This window comes from Corythoichthys intestinalis, chromosome 7, assembly GCF_030265065.1.
Source record: "Corythoichthys intestinalis isolate RoL2023-P3 chromosome 7, ASM3026506v1, whole genome shotgun sequence".
Lineage (NCBI taxonomy): Eukaryota > Metazoa > Chordata > Actinopteri > Syngnathiformes > Syngnathidae > Corythoichthys > Corythoichthys intestinalis.
Window position 1 is genome coordinate 29,858,571 of NC_080401.1, and position 19,258 is coordinate 29,877,828.

Genomic DNA, 19,258 nt, shown 5'->3' on the forward strand with positions numbered 1-19,258 from the left:
ATTTGTTGGAATGGAAAGATAAGACACAAGATGGATATATACATTCAACATACGGTACATAAGGACTGTAGTGGGCATTTCACTCTACTGTCATTTAAATCTGTCTATGCTGTCCTCACTCCGAAGCGTCTACTTTTTCCAAAGCTAGACAGCTAGTGAACGACGCCTTAATAATCAGACTTCTTCCTTTTTCAGCTGATTTATTAATAAAATGGCCTCAAACCACTGTCCTCTTTAGACCGTAGTGAAACTACAAAAAAAAAATTCACAAGCATTGCATTAGCAACAACGTTAGCTTAGCACGCTATACAGGTTCACTAAACATAAACAAAAAGCGTCTCATACAAAAAAATATAACATTTCGCTTACTAATATAATATGTACATTCTTTACAACAACCATACTTACGGACAAATCTTGTCCAAGGATCATATAAGCACAACATACAACGTAGGCGTCAGCCCGAGACGTCGTGCAGCCATATTGAACTGGCAAGAAAGCAGTAAACCATGTCGCAAAGCGACCACAAGAGTTCGCTGTTAGACAGCACAAAAAACCTTGCTGTAAAACTTACCAAAAGGCAGTATACTGTCTGAGCGGGACATGTGCGTTAATTGCGTCAAATATTTTAACGTGATTAATTTTAAAAAATTAATTACCGCGCGTTAACGCGATAATTTTGACAGCCCTAATATATATAAATATATATATATATATATATACACACATACATATATACATATATATGTGTGTGTGTGTGTGTGTGTGTGTGTGTGTGTGTGTGTGTGTGTGTGTGTGTGTGTGTGTGTATATATATGTATATATATGTATATATGTGTGTGTATATTAGAGAAAAAAATATTTTTAAAAAGGATTTTTTTTCTTTGATGGAACTTTTTTTTTTTTTTTTTTTTTTTTTTTTGATTGAAGCAACTTTTGGGGGGATTGAATGATTTAGACACAAATGTCCTGATCATAATATGGCCCAAACACAAAAATGATTGCTTCAAAGAAAACTTTTTCAATGAAAAATTAAGTGTTCAAATGCAAATTTTTCAATCTCAAATATTTTTTCGCATTCAAAAACGTTTTTCTATGATTGAAATTTTTCTTTTTTTGATTAAAGTGATTTTTCTTTTTGAAAATGTATGTTTTTTTGAAGCAACTTATCTTTTTGACTGAATAATAAAGAGAAAAATGTACTAGCCAAAATGTGGCCCAAACACAAATCAACATTACTTCAATTAAAAAGTTGCTTCAATTAAAAAAAAAAAAAAAGATTCAAAAAAATAAATAAATAAATAAAAATTAGAGAAGAAGAAAAATAGCTTTCACATGCATTTTTTTTTTTTTTTTGTTTCAAATTTATTTTTGCATTCACATTTTTTTTTGATTGAAGCGAATTTTTGGGTTGAAAATAGGTTGAAAATATATATTTTGATTGAAGCAACTTTTTTTTAATTGAAGCAACTTTTTTTTTTTGATTGAATAATAAAGACACAAATCTACCTCCAAATGGCTCCGCCCAGGGGATACAATTTTTGACTGTGGTAGCTACATTGACACCGGCGGGCATACCAAATTAAATGGATGATGATCTTGGCGAAAAGTATTGCCTAAGCAGCCTGATTTAGAATTCCCCTCAAGAGTGATGGGAAACAAAAAAACGCTCATTGTCAACTTATTTTAAATATTCTTGTAAGTTAATTTTATTGCTGACACTGTGTTTTGGGGTCATCAACATATTGTGCCCCCAAAGCCCCAAAAGTCAAACTCCGCCTATGCCTCGTATCCTAGTAAATTGATAAAAGTCATCCAGCCATGCATTTTCTTATAACCTCAATTTCAACATCACCCCATTGGCTTCATCTGCTTTTAGGATTGATTCTTATATTTGACTAAACTATTGTTAAAGACGTATGGTCCTGTCTCTATATGACTTAATTTTAAACACTTCATGAGACAGTTTGCCAAGTCAATGAAGCCCTAACTACCGTCCATTTACCATTTACCTTTTGGTGTTTCCAAGGTCAAGGTTCAAAGTTGAATGTGATGAGGCAATCTCTTTCATCTTTTAATATTTATTTAGACATGTTTTAATCAATTTATCTTTTATAGAATCCCATATCAATCCTCTTGATTTCAGTTAGGATAGTTGAAATCCTGCATTGCACAGGGATTCTGTTTTCTTTTCTTATTGGCTAATGAGGTTCTGCATCTTGGTTTTTTATGCGTATGCCCTGTGATCTTTTCTGCCAGATAATTAAATATTTTGCAATACTCATGCCAGTATCTGAAATTGACAGGTGCAGGGCGACACAGTGGGAGAGTCGTTAGCACAGCTGCCTCACAGTTCTAAGATCGAGGGTTCATCGCGGGCTCCGACTCCCTTTGCCACCATGGGTTTTCTCCAGGTACTCCCTAGGTCTGAGTATGTAAATGGCTGTTTGTCTATTTGTGCCCTGTTATTGGCTGGCAACCAACTCAAGGTGTACCCCGCCTACTGCCCATAGTGAGCTAGGAAAGGCTCCAGTACCCTGGTGACCCTCGTGAGAACAAGCGGCTCGAAAGATGAATGAATAAAGGGGTGCTTTCCACTATTCCCCTTTAAATCGGTGCCATGAGGCTTTTATTACTACTTTTAAAGTCTGAAAATTTGTGTGTGGACTTTAACAGTTGCTATCTTTTGCAAAGTATTGTGTCATATAAGGGGGAAATCCAACCTAGGCGTTACTGGGATTGAAACACAGTCATGATGTTTTCAGCAAAGTGGTTTATGTGTATTAAGAATAAACAATATGTGTGGTTTATGTTACATGAATTAGAATTCAAATACTGCATCAAAGCGCTGACTTCTATAAATACCAATAAATCAAGTGCTATGTTCTTGTAAATATAGATGTACTTTTATATATGTAGTGCTTTGTCATAATGAATTTTGTTTTTCCATAAAACTACATTGAAACATATTTAGTAAATAGTGTGATTTGCAGTGTTGAATAGTCTTTGGAAATTGCACTGCTGCTAAACTTTAATTTCTCAAGTACTTATACAATAATTCCATAAATTTTAAATCAAGTTCCAATACAGGCTTTCTCAGTTTATGCACTGACTATGGAAATAGTATCCCTTTTATTGGTATATACTGTTTGTACAGATAATTAATGTCAGAGTAGAGTATTTACTCTGTCTGCCATCCTCGCCCAAATATACAGCACACAAACAAACTGGCTTTTTAAACCGTGGTGTATCGTGACGGACCAGGGCAAGAGCGGAAAGGCGATGGTCCACTTGGGAAATCAGACAGGAATGTTGGTTTGTGGGATGGCGAACTTTCCGTCAACGCCTGACGTTTCTTGCGGCCGTGCCTTTTATAGTGAAAGTCCAATGGTGGGCGTAAAGCCAGAGGGCCTCCCATTTCTTCAGATGATGATTCAAATGATCCATTCACTTCATCAGACTCACTGGAAGATGAGGAGCTGGTGATTGAGGGATTCAATGAAGGGACCACGGGACGAGAGGGAATTTTTGTAGGGTCAAATGGTGCGGGCTGAGGATCTGGGAGTGGTGTTACGTCAAATGGTGCTGGTTGAGGATCAGGGAGTGGGTTTGGGTCAGAATGACCTGAATTCTTATCTTTCCCTGGGTCATGGAATGGAGGCAGTGTTGGGATGGAAGGCTTTAACGGGAGGTCATGACCTTGTGGTTGCAATGGATGCAGGACATCAACGTTCTGAGGAAGGGACACAGTTGAAGAGGTTAATAACTAACACATGTACAGTACTTAAATATGTACTGGGACACACTGGTTCTCTACTGTTGTCACCCTAGGACTTGTTTTTCTCCTATTAATTGTCACTAAGTCACGGCCCACTCTTACAGAAATGAAGGGGTTGCATTTTAAAAGTGATTTGTTTTACCTAGTTGGGAAGCAGAGGAAGAATATGCATGTACAAAAATGGGACTGTGCAATCAACGTCAACATTAATAATGATCAGGCCAAAGAAAAGACTGTTGTTAGCAGGCCTACCAAATTTAAATGAATAAAAACATTGCTAACTATTATCTAATAAGGCTTTAAAGTAGGAGAAAAGGCTGGTCTATCAGTTCTCAGACACTGAAAGTGTGTCCGCTCACTGTGCTCAAACAATGCCCTGCCTAAGTGCCAACTGTCTGTCAGTCAAAGTAAGTCCTCGTCCACGGTTGAAATGGATGCTAGTGGTCTAGCTTGTCATTCTGGAAGTGGTGCGATTGCATCTGAAGATGTGTAGCTCGCGGACAAAGTTGAATGCGCTTCAAGAGCTGTGACGAGATTTAACTTGCTGCCAGGAATGTAAATTAAAGAGCTAAATATTATAAGAGTGTAGAAGGTGGACGTGCTACCGAACTTTTTTACCCCAAGAGAATATTATTTTTGTTCATTCTTTTATTCTTTTTTTTTAACCAAACAAGGAAATGATCAACTGACACTATCTTTGAGGTCTATCATTTGCTTGCGATTGAGGTATTGTGCAACTGAACAACCTTTTTTGAAAAGGACAAAAAATAATCTAATTGCATCTACCAGTTGCTCCACTCTGATTTGCTGGTCCCCCTAACATTCACCTAATTTGCTTAGTGAGCTACATGTGCGTAGCTGCTTGCCCCGGAAGTTATGTGAACAAAACTAGCGACCTTAGGCGGAATCGTAGCCAATCGTAATGCATCTACAAGTTATTGTTTTCACTGTTCAGTTTAATGAGAAAGAGTTCTGAAACCTTTGAACAAGGGTGTACTTTAGGCCGCCACTGTCAGGAACACCGCTTGGGCTTTGTTTCCTGCATTCTGCGTCGCACGTCATTTGTTTCACCTTGTGTTATTACACAATGGCCGATTACATAAAGCACATAAAGAGACGAAAATAATAGGAATCATGTATTTGGGGCATGGAGGGCTGTAACATGTTGTCGAAATAAATGAGGGAGTTGCAATGACGCTGAATAGCCGCTGATGGCTTTTAGAGAAGCCAGGTATTTGCTGATGTCAGTAAATACCTTGTTAAGGACTCCCCCAAAATTCTGCCGGCTCTGGAGCTGAAAAAGAGTTTTATGCTCTAACTCTATGTGCATGTATTCAGCACATATCTCCAAACATAGTTAATGTATTTAGAAACAAATCATGAAAATGACAGCACTGTCCCTTTCTAGAAAGTGCAACATCAATAGTTTGTCCCCCCTTTTGTAAACCATGGATGAGCTGAAAGTTAAAAACTTCCTGCCCTGGACACATTCAAAATGGCTCCTTGACCAGTTGAGAGTCACTTACCTGGAGAATGTGAAACTTGCCATATAGACTGACTCACGGTACGGTATATACAGTGCCTTGCAAAAGTATTTGGCCCCCTTGAATCTTGCAACCTTTCGCCACATTTCAGGCTTCAAACATAAAGGTATGAAATTTAATTTTTTTGTCAAGAATCAACAACAAGTGGGACACAATCGTGAAGTGGAACAACATTTATTGGATAATTTAAACTTTTTTAACAAATAAAAAACTGAAAAGTGGGGCATGCAATATTATTCGGCCCCTTTACTTTCAGTGCAGCAAACTCACTCCAGAAGTTCAGTGAGGATCTCTGAATGATCCAATGTTGTCCTAAATGACCGATGATGATATATAGAATCCACCTGTGTGTAATCAAGTCTCCGTATAAATGCACCTGCTCTGTGATAGTCTCAGGGTTCTGTTTAAAGTGCAGACAGCATTATGAAAACCAAGGAACACACCAGGCAGGTCCCAGATACTGTTGTGGAGAAGTTTAAAGCCGGATTTGGATACAAAAAGATTTCCCAAGCTTTAAACATCTCAAGGAGCACTGTGCAAGCCATCATATTGAAATGGAAGGAGCATCAGACCACTGCAAATCTACCAAGACCCGGCCGTCCTTCCAAACTTTCTTCTCAAACAAGGAGAAAACTGATCAGAGATGCAGCCAAGAGGCCCATGATCACTCTGGATGAACTGCAGAGATCTACAGCTGAGGTGGGAGAGTCTGTCCATGGGACAACAATCAGTCGTACACTGCACAAATCTGGCCTTTATGGAAGAGTGGCAAGAAGAAAGCCATTTCTCAAAGATATCCATAAAAAGTCTCGTTTAAAGTTTGCCACAAGCCACCTGGGAGACACACCAAACATGTGGAAGAAGGTGCTCTGGTCAGATGAAACCAAAATTGAACTTTTTGGCCACAATGCAAAACGATATGTTTGGCGTAAAAGCAACACAGCTCATCACCCTGAACACACCATCCCCACTGTCAAACATAGTGGTGGCAGCATCATGATTTGGGCCTGCTTTTCTTCAGCAGGGACAGGGAAGATGGTTAAAATTGACGGGAAGATGGATGCAGCCAAATACAGGAACATTCTGGAAGAAAACCTGTTGGTATCTGCACAAGACCTGAGACTGGGACGGAGATTTATCTTCCAACAGGACAATGATCCAAAACATAAAGCCAAATCTACAATAGAATGGTTCAAAAATAAACGGATCCAGGTGTTAGAATGGCCAAGTCAAAGTTCAGACCTGAATCCAATCGAGAATCTGTGGAAAGAGCTGAAGACTGCTGTTCACAAACACTCTCCATCCAACCTCACTGAGCTCGAGCTGTTTTGCAAGGAAGAATGGGCAAGAATGTCAGTCTCTCGATGTGCAAAACTGATAGAAACATACCCCAAGCGACTTGCAGCTGTAATTGGAGCAAAAGGTGGCGCTACAAAGTATTAACGCAAGGGGGCCGAATAATATTGCACGCCCCACTTTTCAGTTTTTTATTTGTTAAAAAAGTTTAAATTATCCAATAAATTTTGTTCCACTTCACGATTGTGTCCCACTTGTTGTTGATTCTTGACAAAAAATTAAAATTTTATATCTTTATGTTTGAAGCCTGAAATGTGGCGAAAGGTTGCAAGGTTCAAGGGGGCCGAATACTTTTGCAAGGCACTGTATGTTTTGTCACACTAGTCCTGAAATCTGACACATTTTATATGTTCTGTTACTGTACACATTAGACAAGTAGTATTAGTATTCAAGTCTGTTGAAGTTGGGTTTTTCTTTTTAAATTTTGTTTCCTATAGCCAGCATCTAAGGACACAATTGGGGAGGATGGCTTTTTCGACCTTCTCTCTCGTTTCCAAGGAAACAGAATGGATGACCAAAGGTGCACTCTTTTAGATGGTTCAAACCATCAGCCTGCCAGTTCCTCTCCCTCATCTACCCCACCTGTAGCTGAAAGGAAATGTAAGTCTGCCCTTTGTCTCAACATTTGTATTCACACCATACTACAGTTAAGTTTCTGTACTCTTCAGTTCATTAATTACAGTGCCATACGGTCATTTAACTTGGCTCCCTATGGTGTGAATGCAAAATATCCACCCAACTTTCCCATAACTTACTGAATGTTGTAAATCACTGAAATAACATAATACTCCACACCAAATCCCTTCTTTTGAGACTTAGACAGAGTTACTGTGATTGCTCTGATGGCCTACTTTTTAGACACGTTATCAGGGATGATCATTGCATCTGTGATTTGTGAAAAACTAACTAAAATATTTTAAATATCAACATCTACAATCCCAATGTGCCTACACTTTGTTGTAAAGTGACTATAAACAGTCAAAGCATCCATTAATTATGTATTTTGCTATACAAAATAAAGTAATCAGTTTTGACTGATTCTGTCCCTAGCTATACTGGAGTGCGAGGTACCCTTGCAGGATCCTGGTCATTTCCTGGAGCTGCTGGCCAGCTCCCAGGCCCGTCGCCTGGACGACCAACGAGTCAGCCTGAACCATTTTCCTGGCTTGAGACTCAGCACCTGCAACCGGCCCAGTACACCCTCCACCTCCAGCGAAAACCAAGAGCCCTCACAAGGTGATGAGAGACGATATCCGAACTCCTCCCCACTACTCGCTTTTACAGTTGCTTTTATGCTTTTGCTGTTGTCTTCTCGTAGGCCCCATTTCCTGTGCAGACCCAGCTCACACACCCTCCCAGTACAACTGCATTGAGACCTGCGCTAGCCAACCGGAAGGGGATGATGTCTTCTTTGACATGCTAGTTAAGTGCCAGGTGGGCAAAAGTTGCTTTAACAATAACCTTGTAATTGAAAAAGGTGTCCCAAAAAACCCTCCACATTTAACATTAAAAGTTTAATTGATCTCATTGATAAATGCTCCTGCAACAGTAACGAAGTCCACCATGATGCAAATTTGCATTATGATTTTTTTTTCTTGTTTTTTTAAGGGCTCCAGACTGAATGACCAAAGGTGTGCTGCGCCACCCTCTGCCACACGTGGACCAACTGTCCCAGATGAGGATTTCTTTAGTCTCATCTTGCGTTCACAGTCAAATAGGATGGAAGAGCAGCGAGTGGTACCACCGTCTGACGTCAGTCAGTCCAAACCTACCCTACCTAGAAACATACCCCAAGCGACTTACAGCTGTAATTGGAGCAAAAGGTGGCGCTACAAAGTATCAACGCAAGGGGGCCGAATAATATTGCACGCCCCACTTTTCAGTTTTTTATTTGTTAAAAAAGCTTAAATTATCCAATAAATGTTGTTCCACTTCACGATTGTGTCCCACTTGTTGTTGATTCTTGACAAAAAATTAAAATTTTATATCTTTATGTTTGAAGCCTGAAATGTGGCGAAAGGTTGCAAGGTTCAAGGGGGCCGAATACTTTTGCAAGGCACTGTATATATCAGACTTTTTCGGGAAGGGAATGCTCTAAACAAAATGTTGATTTTGAAATTACTGACACACATGCCCGTGTACACGCAACTCCACCTCACCGCCACCTCAGACACACTCACTCAAAACATGTACTAGGTGAGGCAAAAGTGCTATTCTAGTTGTCCACACAACAACAAATTTGCTAATTCTCGTACTAAGTGTCATGACATTGTGCCTATGCACCTAACGTTGTATAAAAATCCAAAATATATCCACATTTGATTGGACTTATTTCCTCAGAAATGTAAAATGTCTGTTTCTGTACCTGTGTTTTGAAGATCTCGCAGGACACTTGAACTTCTGGCTGAGCATGCAGATCTCCATATACAGATGCTGTACAAAAACCTGCGGTCTAGGAGCAAAACAGAGCGTTAAGCTTATAATATTGGATTTTAGGCCCTAAAACAGGGGTCCCCAAACTTTTTCCTGTGAGGGCCACATGACTTTTCCCTTCTCTGATGAGGGGCCGGGTCAGTTTGTAACTGAAAAAGTGTGACGATTGCGGCAGTGCCTAAATGTAAAAATGTATTGTTTTTCAGAAAGCCACAATTAAATAACCCTTTCTGGATTCTTCACGAAACAAAAGTAAATAAAATAAAAATAATAATAATATCATATCATATCATATCTTATCATATATAATAATAAATAATAATAACATTATTAATTAAATAGATAATAACCAAATAACCCTGTCTGGGTTCTTCACAGAAAAAAGCCAGGAAATAAATAACACTATTGGGGGGGGGGGAATTGTTCAGGGGGCCGGACCAAATGTGGAGGCGGGCTGTAGTTTGGGGACCCCTGCCCTAAAACATGGCTGAGGGTAAACACCGTAATATTGAGCTTCCTTCTTAAAATTGCAGTACAGTACTTTCATTTAAATGGTAAAGACGGATAGTTTCTGGAGCAAGATCAACTAGTCCAGGGTTCACTAAATCCGGACCTCGGTGCCACTTTTCCTGTCGTGTTTTCCTCGTCTCTCTCCCTTCGACGTGGAAAACACGACAGGAAAAGTGACACCGAGGTCCGGATTTAGTGAACCCTGGACTAGTCCATTTCCCAATTTAGTGGCCAAAGCTGCTATTAATTTTTCTTGCTAAGGGTAGGCATCTATTAATGGAAAGGGTTTTATTTGTGCAAATATAATTTCACAATATTTGTACACTTGTCTGTGAAATAGAAGTAGATGTTGAATCATTGCAAACCTCAGTGTCTGAAGTGGGTGTCAACCGCTGGCATGTGCCTTTTTCTGTTACACCCTCCAGACATTCCTCGACTGTATATTCCACAAATCTGGCTTTTACTGGCACAGTCTGAAAAAACAAAACTCATACTATGAGAAAATGGCAAATCCCCACCCACCCACCCCAAAAAACAACAAAGTACAACATAACAGAGAAAGTTACAGTGTGGTGCTGTGCTGCCACAGAACTTGTTCTCTTGCAGACCTAATATATGCATAAATATCCCACTTTTTCCGCAGCTCTGGTGATCCTTTTTATTCCAAGCCCTGCACCCACAGTGGACTGTCTCTTATAGGATGCCAGAGAGACCTGAACAGCCAACACAGCTTGTTGACTGTCAACAGGAAGTAGAATGGGGCAGGTTGGACATGTCTGTTGCAGCTTCTCTGCAGGGTCTGCATAAAAAACAGTAATCCTGTAGCTACATAGGTTTATATGAATTGACATATTAAACTAAATTCACGTAGAGATTGATGAGTTGTTTTTTTTTTTTGGAAAATGCATTAATGCAAACATCTTACAATTTAGGAATCTAAAATTAACAGTGTTTGAAATGGCATTTCAAGCAATTTTCTTTTTAATAAATTCTACAAATTGACACTTTTGATTCTGGCGGGATTTTAATTTTGTCATGATAATAAAAAAATTCTGCAGAGCTTCAGTGCAACATGAGAATCAGCTGCATTTCCGACTCTAGCAGAATCTCAATCAGGAAAAAAACATACCCTATTAATATGTTTCTCTTACCTGGCACAAGTGTGCACTCATAACTATATAGGTAAGAGTAACCTTCCGATGTGTGGAGGATTGTGGTGTTGCAGTTACCGGAGATTTGCTGAAGAGGACAAAAAAAAACAGAATTGAAAAATTCCTCTAAAAATTGGAATGAAAAAATGCAGTCAAATTACATCCACTATTGACCTCCAAACAAAGAGCTGTACAAAAAACAAAAACAAAAAAAACTTACATGATAAATATTATACTGAATGACTTTTGTCTGGGAAGGTTAAATTTAACAGTGAGGGACTATTAAGTAAATGTTCTTTTTATACTGCTTTATTGATAATAGTTTAATGTTGCGATTTATATGAACAATACTGTATAACTTTCACAGCAGAATAAATACTGTTGTACAAACATAAGTATGAAATAAAATTGCATGTATATAGCTTGGTAGTTTGTGAGGTACGGTTTCCAACTTAGAGTATTTGTATATTTGATCGTTCGTAGGCATGTAAACTCTTTTTGTTGTTATGTACCGAGGAAGTAATTAGACCATTTGGGTGATGATAAAAATACAACCAAATAATTCTTTTTCACTTTTTGCTTTATAGTCCACTTAAATTGGGGCAAAGCGAGACAGTGCAGCAAGAGAAGAAATTACAGGCCTGAAGTGGAATAGTATGGTTTTGCAATTCAGGAACTTTCAGTCACTCAAGTTGGACGCACATTTTTAGGGTTGTTTGGCCTTGGTGGAGCTCTGTTTTATTGAGTGCTATTCCTGTTGTGCTTGTAATTTTCCAAATAACACGACCTTGAAGTATAAAACGATAGGCTGCTGAGATTTTTTAAAAAGACGAATTACTATAAAACTCTCCTATTTGATCCTGTTAGATTGCATGCAGTAGGTATGGCTTAATTTCGTTATTATTGATGCCAGTAACATACATTGCTGGCCAAAAGTATTGGCACCCCTGCAATTCTGTCAGATAATGTTCAATTTCTCCCAGAAAATAATTGCAATTACAAATGTTTTGGTAGTAATATCTTCATTTATTTTGCTTGCAATAAAAAAACACAAAAGAAAATGGGGAAAAAAATTAAATCGTTATCAATTTACACAAAACTCCCAAAATGGGCTGGACAAAAGTATTGGCACCCTTTGAAAAACCATGTGATGCTTCTCTAATTTGTGTAATTAACAGCACCTGTTACTTACCTGTTGCACATAACAGGTGGTGGAAATAACTAAATCGCACTTGCAGGCAGTTAAAATGGATTACAGTTGACTCAACATCTGTCCTGTGTTCATGTGTGCACCACATTGAGCATAGAGAAAAGAAAGAAGACCAGAGAACTGTCTGAGGACTTGAGAAGCAAAATTGTGAAGAAGCATGGGCAATCTCAAGGTTACAATTCCATCTCCAAAGACCTGAATGATCCTCTGTTTACTGTGTGCAGTGTCATCAAGTCCCCAGATATGGACGGAAAAGAAAAATTGACCAGAGATTTCAAGGAAAGATTGTACTGATGGTGGATAAAGAACCTCAACTAACATCCAAACAAGTTCAAGCTGTCCTGCAGTCCGGTTGTACAACAGTGTATAATTCACAGACACTCGAAGAAGAAGGACGCATTCCTGCGTCCTATATGGTATACTGGGGGCGGGTTTCAATAAGCTTCGACTTCTCCCGTCTGCCCTTTTCTTTTCGGGTTGAATTAATTGTAAACACATATAAATGCTGTATGTTTGTCCGGATTTGTCATGCCTGAAGGGAAAATAAATAAATACATAAATACATAAATAAATAAATAAAAAATACCTGTACTATCCATCGGCATCTGAATGAAAAGGGACTCTATGGTAGGATACCAGAGAAGACCTCACTTCTGACCTAGAGACATACAATAGCCAGACTAAAGTAGAGCTTTTTGGGAAAAGACATCAACGTAGAGTTTACTGGAAAAAAAACGTGGTCTTCAAAGAGAAGAACACTGTTCCCACAGTCAAACATGGCGGAGATTCCCTGATGTTCTGGGGTTGCTTTGCTGCCTCTGGCAATGGACTGCTTAACCGTGTGCATGGCATTATAAAGTCTGAAGACTAAAAACAAATTTTGCAGCATAATGTTGGGCCCAGTGTGAGAAAGGTAGGTGTCCCTCAGAGGTCATGGGTCTTTCAGCAGGACAATGACCCATAACACACTTCAAAAAGCACTAGAAAATGGTTTGAGAGAAAGCACTGGAGACTTCTAAAGTGGCCGTCAATGAGTCCAGACCTGAATCCCACAGAACACCTGTGGAGAGATCTGAAAATGGCAGTTTGGAGAAGGCACCCTTCAAATCTCGGAGACCTAGAGCATTTGGCCAAAGAAGCATTGTAAGAAACTTATTGATTGATACTGGAAGCGGTTGTTCGCAGTTATTTTGTCTACAGGTTGTGCTGCCAAGTATTAGGCTGAGGGTGCCAATACTTTTGTCCCGCACATTTTTGGAGTTTTGTGTAAAATGATAGTGATTTAATTTTTTTTTCATTCTCTTTTGTGTTTTTCATTGCAAGCAAAATAAATGAAGATATTACTACCAAAGCATTTGTAATTGCAATCATTTTCTGGGAGAAATTAAGCATTATCTGACAAAATTGCAGGGGTGCCAATACTTTTGGCCAGCAGTGTATAACTTTGAGTACCATGCATTACGAGGTTTGTCATTTTCCTCTACGAACATAGTATTTGCTTTGTTTAGCTAGAAATATAGCTGTTATTTTGAGGGTTTTTTTTCTAAATATATTAAGGGTCATTTTATACTTTGTACTGGAAACACTACATTCAAATTTAAAGTGCAAGTCACCACAGGTTGTGAGCAACACTTATACAAAGATGGGCACATAAATATTCAGTAAGTTTGGTAGAGTTAAGGACGTTTGGGCAGTATGTTGAAGAAGAAATAGCAGCAGCTTAATATAACTACTAATCTAAATTAAGTACTTTTGAAATTAAGTAATCAATGAATTAACCAAGTTACTTTTATTTTGCTATTACACAGCTACTTGAAATAACATCATTTAAATAAACCTCAAAGTTCCTCACAATCAAAGTGCGCCTTTTTCTTTTTAGACTGTATGCCTGCATTTCTTACCGTTTCCATGAAGGGTCTGACATCACAGCGTTTCCATGGTTTCGGACTACGTATGTGACACTTGGTTTCCAGGACATCCAGGTCCAGGTAATACACATTGCCTGCTGGACCCTGACATGTACAGTACAAATACAAGAAAAACAGAGGGACATACAAACTTTACATTGTGGGTTCATGTTCACGAACAAAAAGGCCGCAATATCAAGGATGTCTGTGAAGTTGCCGCTTAACCATAATTAAGCATTGCAATCAAGGCCTAAAAATATGCATTTACAGGGTAATGTTTATATAGCAAGTGTGCATTTTGCGGTACTGAACGGATGTGCCTTTGTAGTAATAACAGTCAATTCAGGCTCAAAGGAATGCAAGGTTGCGGTTCTTCTAGAATAGTGGTTCTTAAACTTGCTAAATGTACCAAACTCCAAGAGTTTCACACGTGCATTAACCGAACCCTTTGGAATTAGAAAAATCTTTTTTAACTTCAAAATCGATATATCTAAGCTAACCAGCTAAAACCTAAGTGAGTTTCCATTCAAATTTATTCTCATTTAGACAGCATGTTTTTAAACAGGTCAAAATGTAAGTTTTTATCTTTGTGCCTAAAGCATCATCAGACCACTAAACCGAAACTGGCCCAATGAGCATAATCTTAGAATTTTTCATTCAGATCTGGAAGAATATATCTTATATTTTTCAACATTAAACTTTCTTTGTTGCATCAACCTTGACCGTAGTTTGTCATGTTTACATCTGAAATGATATCAAACTTAATGAATTTGTACACAAAGTTATTATGTTAGAAAATTTGCTTTTCACATTGGAAAATGAAAAACTCTGTTCATTTCACACTGTTTCTATTTTTGTTTCCATGTCGACTTTCTCGTTCTATCGCATCCTTGTGTCACATACTATTTTCTTGGCGTAAAATGTGACACAAATGTTTTTTTATTTCAATGCAGTGCACGTTACCCGGTCTGTTATAATCCCTCATACCAAGAGAGAGTCAACCTTCCACTAAGCAAACCAGTTTCTCTGCCATCAGATAGAGGACCAGCAGCTGAAAGAATTTTGGAATAAAACTCGTAAATTGGGGACTAACCAGTCCAAAACCTGGTCTAAAACGCCACTTTGCCTAGATTTAGTCAGCGTCTAAAAATAGGGCCCTGCATGTCTTAACCCTCGCCGAACCCCTTAGACTGACTCACCGAACTCCTAGGGTTCAGTCGAACCCAGGTAAAGAACCACTGTTCAAGAATCTTCTACCGTAATTTTTGGACTATAAGCTACTACTGTGTTCCTTCATTTTGAATCCTGCGGCTTATGGTCAAGTGCGGCTTATATGTTGATTTATTTGGGTTAATAGGTAACGCTTTATGTGACAGCGGGGTCATAAGACCGTCATAAGTATGACATGACACTATCATGGGCATTACTGAATGCTTATGACAGATGTCATTAAGTGTCATCTGGTGAATGATGTCACTAACTCAATTTATGTCCAGCTTGGATCTTTTACATCCATTCAAAAGTGAGATCATTTGCCAGATAACACTAAATGACATCTGTTATAAGCATTCATTAACGCTTATGACTAGAGGTGCACGATAATTATCGGTCCGATAATATGAATTATGACGTATTATATTTTTATTTTTTATTTTTTTATATTTTTATTATTATAACTCCAATAACATTATATATTATCGGGCCTAGTAATAATATTTTTGGCACAGTGTCGGATTGGGATGTGAGCGTTTGTTTCCACTCCTGTTTTGCCAGTATGCAAAATTTTGTTAGTGTTCTAGAGGCTGTATTTTTCCTTCAATGAGTTATAAACCATACTATGGCAACTAGCAAATGTTTGCATTTTACAGTGTTATGTTTACAAGTTCTTGAGAGGCCTTTTGGTTATTGATAGGCTTGCTGTTCTATAATTGCCAGGTTAAGAAAGTTGTTTCATGGACCAAGACAACAAAAGTCTCCTCCCCTGTGGCACCAAATGTTTTATCTGCTGACAAAGCACAATACATGTTGGGTCTATGTTTGTTTTAGATCAGTGCTCATTGTTCAGGGCAACACATCGTCAATGATATTGACTGATTGATTGTGATTGACTCAAATGATATTTATTCGAAAAAAATAATTTGGGCACTTTTTTTGAAGTCAAAACTGTTCTTGTCTTTGTTTTGTTCATTATAATGATGTTCATGTCATCATGAAAATTGTGGTTTGGTCAAAGGCAAATCTATGCTGAATCAACCACTAGTATTTTTGACCTACAGGTGTTCAAAAACTCAGGTAAATATACATTGGAAAATTATATATATATTATCGATTATCGTATCGGTATCGGTGTCAAAAAATGGATATCGTGCACCCCTACTTATGACAGTGTCTTATGGCACCACTGTCATATAAGGTGTTACCAAATACCATAACTAGCCATTAATGAAACAACTGGAGCAGTAACTGAAGAAATAATTCGCACAGAACATGAATTCTGATTGTTATTTACATCTGTAGCGCTGCATTGCATGCAAGGAGGCATGTTAGACAACAACAGTGTTGACGGCAGGTGGCAGCAGAGGTTGACTGTCTCCCCAGTGGAGCAGTGATGGGCAAACGAAGCTTCTTAAAGCAATGAAACTTTGCAGCCAATTGGTTCAAAGCTTCATATGGTCTTAAGACAGTTGTATGATACTGCTGTCAAATAAAGTGTTACCGGTTCATATCTTTTGGTGTAAATATCCCATAATACAGTGAGGACAGCTGCGGCTTATAGTCCAGTGCAGCTTATGTATGCACAAATGCCGTTTTTGTATCATATTTGGTGGGTCGCGGCTTATAGTGCGAAAATTAGGATAGTTTCATCACATAATGAAGCTATCGAACATGGTGCAACATGAAAATAACGGATAACAATTATGCAAATGCTGAAAACCAAGCAGTGTCCTTACACATTTCATCATAATCAAATAACCTGAAACTTAACAAAATACAGATGAATTCTAATGAGGTCCCAAAAATGGGAGCCCTTTTCTCCCCTGCAAAATCAAAAACGGAGATGAAATTATGTTGCTCAGGAACTTTCTCATCAACCAAAAGATTTACACATCACTCCCGGTGTTATTACACAAAATGTAGGAATTATATGGCCTGTCTGGTATAATAGCCACTTGTTTGACAATTGCATATTATATAAAATATTATTGTATCGAATATTTGACAAAAACAAGGCAATTAAACAGGTAAAACATACATTAAAACACCCCACTGAAATATCTTTACAAAAATGTTTCCTTTCCAAACATGTCTCCACTCACCTGCGCGTGTAGGTGGACATTAGAAACACGATTGAGGGCAAATTTATAACCCTCGGCACGATCCTCGTTGATATAAGTGAGCGCCAGACGAGACAGCTTCTCCACAGCTTTATCATTGCAGGGAATTGGAGCAAGTTCAATGGGCACCAATGCTGAGCCCTCAACATTCAGACACAGCATCAGAATAAAATGCAGACCGAATGGCAGTAATGTTGAAAAAATGGATTTGTGCATCATGGCAGAGGATCCTGCTAGAGCAGAGAGACGAAGTCCAGATGAAAGTGAAGTTTGTTCCCTCCTGTTTGCGCTCAGTCTATGCTTCGTATTGACTTTTGGAACCAAAACTGGGAGGGGTGATGAAATCACGCCAAGGGCAACGTTTAATACGATGGACGAGAGCTGGTATTTGGGAACGCATTCTTATCGTTATCCGAACAATAACACTTAAATACACAGGTAATCAGTAAACCACATGTTGTGATCAAATGAGTCTTCGGAAATTGTGTATAATGGCCAATTTGGGAAAACTCCGTCAGTGCTCACTTAGTATGTAATATGCTCATTTTACCAATAGAGGTCACTGTATGTCTAATCAATTGCTGCTGGTTCACCTGCAATCTGTTCACTGTATACATGTACTCAAAGGTGGGTGCAGTAGCCAAAAATTTGACTTAAGTAAGAGTAGCGTTACTTCAAAATATCACTCAAGTAAAAGTACAAGTTGTCATCCAAAAACTTTACTCAAGTACAAGTAGAAACGTATTTGGTGAAAAGAACACTCAATTAATTAGTAAAATTGTGAGTAATTGCTTACATTTTTGTTTGCTTTTTTTTTTTTTTTTTTAAACAATGGTATTTTTTTTTCTCAGCACAAAGTTATGTATACGAACTGTTGTTATAATGACACTGTACAATAACCCATTACGTAACCACACTAAGCCAAAGAAATACAAAATAAAGGGATTTTTTTTTTTTTTTTTTAAATTCCGCCAAGAGATAAAAAAAAAAATGACATAAATGAAGCATTATTCGTCCAAAGAGCATGAGTGCCGTCTAGTGGAGAAATAGTTCCTTGTTTGAATAGTGATTAATTCCTTCATAGTTACTATTATGAAATTAAAAGGATCATATCTTTTCTGTGGTCTATCGCCCCCCCCCCCCCCCCCCCCCAAAAAAAAAAAGAAAAAAAACTGGGAGAGCGGTTTAAATCTGTGCTTTCAACTTATGTTGAGGGCAGTGCTCTATGTCAAATACTTCTATTTTTTTTTTTTTTTTTTTTTGCGGTGCTTTAAAGACACCACGTGATTGAACTGCCTGGCGTCAGTAGCGTGATCATAGAACGGCTACCTAATATGTAGAGTAAAGACGAAAAATGTAAGGACTCTTGTGTAGCCCAAAGTAGCGAAGTAAGAGAAGTGTTTTTTTTTCTTCGAATTTATTCAAGTTAGGTAAAAAGTTACTCAAGTAAATGTAACTGAGTACATGTAACGCGTTACTACTCACCTCTGCAGGTACGACAGGGTGACCCAAAAAAAAGTTTACACTGCCATAATACAACTTAACTGCCATGTTTATTCAGCTTAGAATTAGAATTTAATCACAAATTATACATTATTGTAAAGAACATGTACAGTCAGAGGTTGCGCTAGACTTTTTCGTTGTCTGTCATTTTGACTGACAGGGTCATAAAAATCCGGTCATAATCTATTTTTACCCGTCACTTAAATTTTTAAAATGATGATAATGACATTGTGGTGACCCTTTGTTTGGCATAATTCACCTTCCGTACTTGTGTGTCCGTTTGGCCGAGCGCGTTCCCGGCTACGACAGTCACGTGACAGAGACACTTTAAAGGCTCAAACACACCAGCAACGTGAACGTCGCGTCAACGATCTCGCCGCGATTATGCACCAGTGACGCTCGGCGTCAATTTCCATAGGAGGCATTTCACGAGCAGCGCGTCTGTGGAGCGGCTCGATCTGTTCACGCGAGGATTGCAAGATCGCGCGAGAATAGCGGGTATTTAAAGGTAATAAAACAACACTTTGCCTT

At 38.4% G+C, this 19,258-nt stretch overlaps 1 protein-coding gene across 1 annotated transcript; it reads right to left on the bottom strand.

The window, feature by feature from the left end:
* Positions 1-1,436: 1,436 nt before the first annotated feature.
* si:ch211-262h13.5 (uncharacterized protein LOC571127 homolog) lies at positions 1,437-17,524 on the bottom strand. Its single transcript, XM_057841764.1, has 7 exons — positions 17,207-17,524; positions 13,884-13,994; positions 10,773-10,860; positions 10,254-10,420; positions 9,987-10,094; positions 9,044-9,130; positions 1,437-3,733 (listed from the first exon to the last, which is right to left on the bottom strand). The coding sequence occupies exons 1-7, from the start codon at positions 17,441-17,443 to the stop codon at positions 3,236-3,238; spliced, it is 1,296 nt and encodes a 431-aa protein (XP_057697747.1). The 5' UTR covers positions 17,444-17,524; the 3' UTR covers positions 1,437-3,235.
* Positions 17,525-19,258: the final 1,734 nt, after the last annotated feature.

Bases quoted from the DNA above. Each gene is read 5' to 3' on its own strand.
- si:ch211-262h13.5 (XM_057841764.1), bottom strand. From the start codon at position 17,443: ATGATGCACAAATCCATTTTTTCAACATTACTGCCATTCGGTCTGCAT. The intron at 13,995-17,206 runs GTGAGTGGAGAC...TGTACATGTCAG, and splicing joins ATGTCCACCTACACGCGCAG to GGTCCAGCAGGCAATGTGTA. The intron at 10,421-10,772 runs GTAAGAGAAACA...TTTTTTATGCAG, and splicing joins TGAGTGCACACTTGTGCCAG to ACCCTGCAGAGAAGCTGCAA.